This window comes from Grampus griseus (genome assembly GCF_964374135.1).
Source record: "Grampus griseus genome assembly, chromosome: 5".
Taxonomy (NCBI): Eukaryota; Metazoa; Chordata; class Mammalia; order Artiodactyla; family Delphinidae; genus Grampus; species Grampus griseus.
This window is the reverse complement of record NC_138998.1, coordinates 140,342,182-140,349,976: the sequence shown is the minus strand read 5'-3', so window position 1 is coordinate 140,349,976 and position 7,795 is coordinate 140,342,182. Positions and strand designations below refer to the sequence as shown.

Here is a 7,795-nt window from a genome sequence, read left to right as displayed (position 1 = left end):
GGGACCCCCCATTTGGCTTCTGTTTCCTGTGAGAACTGATAGGTAACATCACTACAAAGAAGAATTGCAATTCCACTAGGCGCGGGATGGGTCTGAGACTGGGCGCTCCTGTGGCAGCACCAGCTAGCACAGCAGGTGGGGTGGGAGGGCCTGGAGATGGTCAACAGATGGGTACTCCTGGGGGTGATAAGACGGGGGGGAGCAGGTGGAGTGGGGACCATGGGAACCAGGCTGGAGAAGGAGGGGAGGGGGAGACGCAGACGGTACAGTGCTCAGAGGGGAAGCCAAGGGGTTAAGGGATTGGAGGGTTTAGGAGTAACGAGGAAGCAGTAGAAGCTTAGACATGCTGAAGAGAAAGGACATTTGCATGTCCTCTTTCAGAGGTGGAGTACGGGTTCTGAGTGTGGTCATGGGAGGGGTGGCAGAGTGGAGGAGGGATGGAAGTTCCCAGAGATGAGGAGGAAATAAAAACCTGAGCTCCTGTGGCTTTGGGTGAGATGTCCCTGGAGTGCTGAAGCCGCCCAGGATGTCACACATCTTGGTGTGACAAGGGACACAGCGAGCGCGGTGCCAAACCCTTAACAAGGAGCAGGTTGACAGTCAGCCGATGACGGTGGGGCAGGAGCCTTGAAGGTGGTACAGTCACAGCTGCAATTCCGAGGAGCATGGTGACACTGGGGCTCAAGGTCAATGTCCAGTCCCCAGCCTGAGCCCACGTGATGGGAGCACAGGCACCCAACGCAGCTTAGAGGTTGTGCCGTGCACAGAGCTCCACGTTCAGGTGGGTGCCACTCATACTGTAGACACTGTATCTAACGTAATGACTTCCCCACAGTGGAAGTAACTTGTCTTGAAGAAAATGTGCCTTTTTCTAAAAGCACTAAAATACCATGTGGGCGGATGGTGTCCTGGATGGGGGCCTGAGCACCTCCACCTGAGATGCATGCAAGAGGAACATCGCAGGGAAGATGCAGGCTTCCGTTAGGGCCAGAGCAGGTCAGAGACCAAGGGGCTGATAAGCCGTCTCTTTGGCATGGGTCAGGCGGTTTTGGTGGGAATCCCGGAAGGGCCAGGAGGGCGCAGTGGGAAGTCGGGCCAAGGGGGAGGAAGCAAGAGGAAAGTGGAGGTGAGAATCTGGGGGAAGAGGGAGGACTTGGGGCCCTATGTCTTGGTGGTGACTAAGAGTGACAGGGACGCAGTGGGGAAAGGTGACTTTCTCAAGGTTTGCAAAGATAGAGTCATGGTGGTTGCTCAGTGGGGGAATAGGCAGGGGTCTGGGGCGGCTGGAGCTGGAGCTGGCAGAAGCCCTGAGCCCTCCAGACCCTGAGGACCCAGGGTTTCCGATTCCACGCATCTCTGGGTTCCTGGCTGCTCAAGCCGTGCTGTACAGATTGGTGGCTCCTGGAAGTCCCCCAGAGTAGGGAGTTTACGATCCTCTCTTTCCTCCACATTCCCCTTCTGTGTTGTGTGTCTCATCTCCACTTCTCTTTTCTCTCTTTGGGTCCCATGCACAGAGTCTTCCCCGGAGCATCTTATCCTGGGCATAGGCTGGCTTACAGGTACCATCTTTTAGGCAACACAGACAGTTCCCATGGAAGAAAAACATGACACACTTCAGGCTTTGCTGAAACGAACTTGTTACTTCTACACTCATCTGGGGCCGTTCTGTTTACCTGGACAGCTTCATCTCCACGAAGAGCAGCAGCCCCCTCCCCAAAACAGAGACAAGGAGATACAGACAGGGGCTGAGAGAGGGGTCTGCAGCCCTGAAGGAGGGTCTCCTGCCTTCCTCGGAGACCCTCCCATTCCTGGAGGAGGGGTCTTCTCTCTGTCCGCGGCTGGCCCGGTCATTTCCCCCAGTAGCCTTGGACCCAATATTTTAAAACTCCTGTGGTAGCCAAGTACTTTATCAGGAGAAATACATGACTTCTCCCTTCCTGGGTGGGACCCTGTGAGTACCCAGCGCCACACGCGCACGTGGCCCGTCTTCCATGTTGGCATCCTGGCATGACCTGGCTCCCTGCCTGGGTCAGGGGGAGCCCGGCTGTGCCCGGGGAGCCCGGAGGCCTGCTCTGTCACCACTTGGCACTTCAGCCAAGCTACCTCAGCTCCTTCTCCTAACAAAGGTTCCAAAGTGTCAGTGCCACGGGGAGAGAGGGGGTTATCTTGCTTACTGAGCAAACAGAGAGAAGCTTATAAAACAACCCCCCGCAGTGGGGAGCGTGCACTCTTCTGGCGGCCCTGGGATGCAGGCGAGCGTGGGCATGGGGGTCCGCTGCACCCGGCTCCTGGCTGCGCTCCTTCTGCTAGGGCTGTGTGCCCTGGGGGGGGCCCAGAAACCTGGTAAGCGAGGGCTCAGGTCCTCGAGGGGCCGTGGGGACCATTCGGACCAGCGAGCCTGGGGAGGCCTTTAGGGCCCCGAGCGCAGGGAGGGCGTGAGAGGTCCTTGTTTTCTGCCCCTCGGGGTGTCTCTGTTCATGTTAGTTTCCCTCAGAGAGAAAACGCAGGCGATGAGTTAACTTGAGAAGGGAAGCAGGTGGGAAGGTGTCTTGAGGTTTGGGACACTAGCCACACAGCCAGCTCCTGTGTGCGTCCCCCCGCTTCCCCGCCACTCAGGAAGGGCAGCAGGGGGGCACTGGAGGGGGGTGAGACCTCCCAGGAGGACCCCCTTCAGGATCAGTAGGATGGTCTCAGGCTCAGGTGGGCGGGGGCTCCGGGAGAGGCTGGGTGGGAGGCCCACTAAGGGCTCCTAGGGGTCCGGCCTTGCCCACCTTAATCCCGACCTGGGCCTGAGTGCATCTGTCCACTCTCTTGCCAGAAGGTTTTATTTTTAAACTAAGAAAACCCTTTCAGCTAAGCCCTGTCAGTTCCTCTGAGGGACACTGGCTGGTTCAAATACGACCAAGATAAGACGGCCTTTCCCAGGGTGGGAGTGGCACTGCTGGGGGGTCCCGGACGCGCCTGGGGGCTGGGGGCAGGTGTGGGGGGCTGGCTGAGCCAGGGCCTCTCCTCAGATCCCTGCCAATGCTCACGCGTGAGCACCAAGAACAGGTTGAACTGTGGCTTCCCGGGCATCTCCAGCGACCAGTGCTTCTCCGCCAGCTGCTGCTTCGACTCCAGCATCCCCGGGGTCCCCTGGTGTTTCAAGCCCCTCCCCAAGCAAGGTAACGTCCAGGAGAGCTGGGACCTCCTCCTGTGCCCCGGGTGGCAGCCCAGGACCTGGCTTCTTAGGGCTCCAACACCACCTGGGCCAGCCCCAGGGAAGGGAAAACGTGCCCCCACCCCTATGTCCACACTGGATCCCAAGGGGAGCCTTGTTGGAATCCGTTTTACAGTATTTGAAGAAAAAACAATTCTGAGGCCCCTCTTCGCTGTGGCTCCTGAGAAGCTTCTAAGGGGCGTGAGGCATTAAGATCAGGGCATTATTAACACAGCTGCAAACAGGCCCTCAATGTTAAGAAATTCACTTAAGCCTTCTTGAGTTACCTTTTGAGAGTGAGTTTTGTGCCTGTGCGTACTATCAGTTTAGAAAGTCCCCGACTCCAAAGCGCGCACACAAAAACGTCTGTGTGCGAAGCTGACCCGTGTGTGCAGAACTGAGTACCCCGGCCTCCCGTCCACAGCCCCCAAGGCTGCCGGTCAGAGGCTCCCGGGCTCCTGGGAAACAGGCCCGATGGCTGGCTGTTGGCTGGTTGTAGCCAGGCCTCTCCCGGTAGTGGAAGCATCGCTGGGTTTCAATTCTTTGGTCTAATTTACATCCTTAAAGGGTCCCCACAGGAGGTACGGTGGGCCACCCCGCTTTACAGAGCAATGTCAAGTCCAGGGAGGTGAGACGATCTACCCTCCAGACATTCTGACTTTTGGCATCAGGAGGAAGGGGTGCCCACCTGCTGGCGCCCACTCTTAGCCCAGGGGTGACAGTCTCAGAAGCCCCTCATGCTACCCCGAGCCTGTGAGCCCAGCGGCGCTCCCCGGGGAGGATGGAATGGACATGTCTGGTTAGCTAGCTGGCCTAACTGAGTCCCCTTGTCGTCCCCAAATCCGGTGGCACGCGGCAGAGTCGGAGGAGTGTGTCATGGAGGTCTCAGCGCGCAAGAACTGCGGCTACCCAGGCATCAGCCCCGAGGAGTGCGCCTCTAGGAAGTGCTGCTTCTCCGACACCATCCCCCAAGTGCCCTGGTGCTTCTTCCCGCTCTCCGTGCAAGGTAATGTCCAGTTCCTGGACAAGGATGGTTCTCGAGGGCAGTGGGAGCTGGGGCAGAGGAGGTCCTAGGCTGGGCAGGATGCCTGATGCCATCCCGGCCAGGCCCCTGGACCCAGTGGGTGACCAGTTCAGGAAAAAGTGTCCTCATGTAGGAAGCCACCTTTATTGTGAACCAGCTCAAAAGGCAATTCCAGAATGTCTCAACAACGACAGCTTCTTTTTAATAAGTTAAGCCCTCCAGCCTTCCCACCGTGGCTTTTGGATGGTTGCAGAAAGCATCCCTTTCTCAGCGCACCCCCAGGTCCCAGCAGAGTGGGGTGGTGTCACTGTTTTGGGTGCTTTGAATGGCACGTGCTGTGCTGGGCATAGTGAGAGGGACCCAGAGTGAAGCAGATGTGGTCTCTTCTCTCGTGGACCCCGCAGTTCTCTCCCGTGACCACGAGTGACTGGTCCTGCCCCAGCGCCAGTCCCAAGAGAGCCCATCTCCCCTCCCCCGCCACCCCTCAGTTACAGTGTGTCCCTGACACTGAGTTTGATAAGATCAAGGAAAGACCGGGTATTCCAAAAGGTGGTGAGAATGCACTGATCCTTGAAGGACGCCTCTTCCCATTTTGAGAAAATCAGTGTGCTCTAAAGAGCATGGCCTTTCCTTTCAGAAATTTCCAAGTGATTTTTTTGTGTGACCTAAGTGTCTACCTGGAAAATTACCAGTTATCTGGGGAGAGTGGACTCCCAGAGGGCATCTGGCCCCAGGGGATTGTGCCCCGCAGGCAGCTCCTTCTCCAGCAGGGACGGCTGGACTAAGGGCTATAGTCCCGTGAACCCACGGGGCCTTCTAGCTCAGGCACCCTGGCTCTCTGACGTGCTCACCAACAATGTCACGTTTAAATTTCTAGACTGTCATTATTAAGAGGCAGTGGCTTCAGAGAACCCCTCAGGCTCCTTGGATGCCCTGAAACTAAAGAAGAACATGCACCATCTTATGGGTTCAGGTTTCATGTTTCCCGAATTCCTGGGTTTTCTTAATCTGCTTTTTATCCTTTTCAATGGCTTCACATGCAATTTCTTCAAATAAAGAAAACACTTAAAATCTGCTAAATTTCATTTTGGCTTCATTGACACAGAGGTGGCAATAGCAGTGTGTGTGTGTGTGTGTGTGTGTGTGTGTGTGTGTGTGTGTGTGTGAGAGAGAGAGAGAGAGAGAGAGAGAGAGAGAGAGAGAGAGAGAGAGAGAGGTTGAGAGTACGAGTGTGTGTATAATTTTAAGATTCTTTCATTTGCTAGAAGAGCAAGAATTCATCTAATACGTTCAGGCTACTCTGACCGTGAAAAAGTATTGCATGTAAGGAATTTCAGAATCCATGATCCCTTTATAACTCTCGTACTAAATCACTGTATTAAAATTCAAATAATTTTTACCCCAAAAAACATACTAAAAATTATATGCTCCTCTTGGAGCAACATATAATTTCAGATCGCAATTACAAAACGGCTTTGCTTTTACAAATGCATCGCAGACCACGTGCTTTTGAAATTCGTGCCAGGAACCCCAATACCTCTTCCAAAGGTGAGTCGGGGCTTGTGCCAGATTAGCTCCTATGAGTTCTCCCCTAGGCTTGGGAGCGCACGGCTGCAGCATCCGTCTTGTTGCGATTTGAAAGCCGTTCCAAAGAGGTAGTTGACAGCTTCCGTCAAGGCTTTTAGGAAGCGTGTGTGAAAGTCGTTGCGTGAAAGATATTTCAGGCATCCGGGTGAAGGGGTCCTGGCATTCTTCGGCTCAAGGGTGGAAGTGCAGGCGGGTGACCCCAGGCCAGACTTTCTGTGGCCTGTCCCTCCTCCCTAACCCTCCTCCAGCCCGGGGCCTATGGTCACCCTGGAAACCCAGGGCCTCTCCTTCTAGGTGACACTGGCTTTGCATTGAAAAGAGGGAATTTTAAAAAGTGTTTCTTTCAGGAAGGGACTTGGCCTCACATCCCCTCTCGGGACACCTATGTTGAGAAGGGGGCCCCATACGGTCTTAGGTCACTGAGGCATCTTCATCTTGCTAATAACACACACAGAAGCTCCATGAAACAACGGCTCTTGCTGGAACACGGGGTCTGAAACATTCAAGACAAGTGGCGGGTGGAGACAGGCGCAGCCTTAGTGAATCGATTCCTCACCGGGAGCCATGTCCTCACGTGCGCTTCGCCTGTCCCGACTCAGCCCCGCGCTTGGCCCCCGCAGAGCCAAGGCCGGCCCTGGTATTGGCACATTGGGGAAAGGGTCTTTGACACATGAATTCTTCATACCCACACCCCCGGGGTTGGGAATTGGGCTGTGCTGCTCCCAGAGCGGCCCTGGCTGTCTTGGATTTGGGGTCTGGAGGAAGCTTTTGGTCTCAGGCCTCCTGTTCCAGGGCTGCAGGTGCGGGAGCCCTGGCTCTTTCTCGGGAGTCCTCGCGCACGACCCCAACCCCACCTCCTCTCGTACGTTCTCTCTGACGCGTTGACGCCCTCATTTCCCAGCCGGCTCCCGACGGCCCTTCTGATAACTGAGCGCAGACTTTTAGATTTTGAAGCAATTTCAGTGGCGTTCCCCGGGCGGGGGATCCTTAGGCCATTTAAATCTTTTTGACGTTATTTCCACACCTCCGCTTGCTCCAGCGCCATTGATGACAGAGAACGGCGTGGCCCCCCAGAGTGGTTCAGACCGTCCCCGTCCCCCTTCTGTAGGTGGCCCATGGGGAGTGTCCTCGTTGCCCCTGGAGCAGCAGCTGGTGACATCCGACCCCCCTCCGTCAGACAACCGACCTTTCTTCCTCCCCCCTCCATCCCCTCCTCGGCTGGGCCTACGCCCTCCAGGGGCACCCCTAGCCCCGCTGGGCTCAGCTGGGACATAGCTGAGGGTGGAGAAGGGCGGGCTTGGTGCAGAGGGCCTGGCAGGGGGAGGGGACAGCAGCTCCGCCCCTCACTCCCACTGTCCTGGTCTCCGGGCTCCGGGGCTTCACCCAGGTCCTTGCCTGGCTGGTTCAGGTAATGAAGGTGCTTTGAGGCAGTCACAGGAGAGGGGATGGGCCAGGTCTTTGGGGCGGAAACAACAGGAGACATCACAGTGCTGGTGTGTGACCTCGGGGAGGTTCTCCACATCTCCTGAGATGTGGTTAGAGCAGTGTCGGGCACGTGGCGAGGGCTTCATGACAATTAATGCCAGTTATTGTTATATTCACACATACTGACCCGATAGTCCAGGCCCTATTAAGTAGGGGGACAGATGCGATCTCCTTACCCCAGTGCCCGGTCATCAGCCCCTCCCAGGTCGCCCCTGCTGATGCAGGAAGGCTAATCCCTGCCAGGTCCCCTCCCCGGGGGGCCTTCTGTGGCCCTGGCTAATGCCATGGTCTTAGGGGACAACTGTACCCACAGCAGGCTGGGCCCCAACTGCTGGACCTCCTGGGAACACCCTGGGAGTTGGCCTGGCCAGCAGCGTTCCCGTGAAATGAGGGGAAGCTTCATCGTCCCTCTCGCTACACTTGGTGGGGACCCCGGAAGGGCTGCTGAGCCTTGGCACCCCACAGCCTTGAGAAAGTGGCTGAAGCGGAGTGTCCTCTGC

General features: G+C 56.4%; 1 protein-coding gene across 1 annotated transcript; it reads left to right on the top strand.

Annotated features, from left to right (window-relative positions):
• Positions 1 to 2,264: 2,264 nt before the first annotated feature.
• On the top strand, positions 2,265 to 7,085 carry TFF2 (trefoil factor 2; the record flags this gene model as incomplete). Its single annotated transcript, XM_082655361.1, has 4 exons — positions 2,265 to 2,343; positions 3,015 to 3,164; positions 4,059 to 4,205; positions 6,919 to 7,085. 4 exons carry the CDS (start codon positions 2,265 to 2,267, stop codon positions 7,083 to 7,085), a joined length of 543 nt encoding a protein of 180 aa, XP_082511487.1.
• Positions 7,086 to 7,795: the final 710 nt, after the last annotated feature.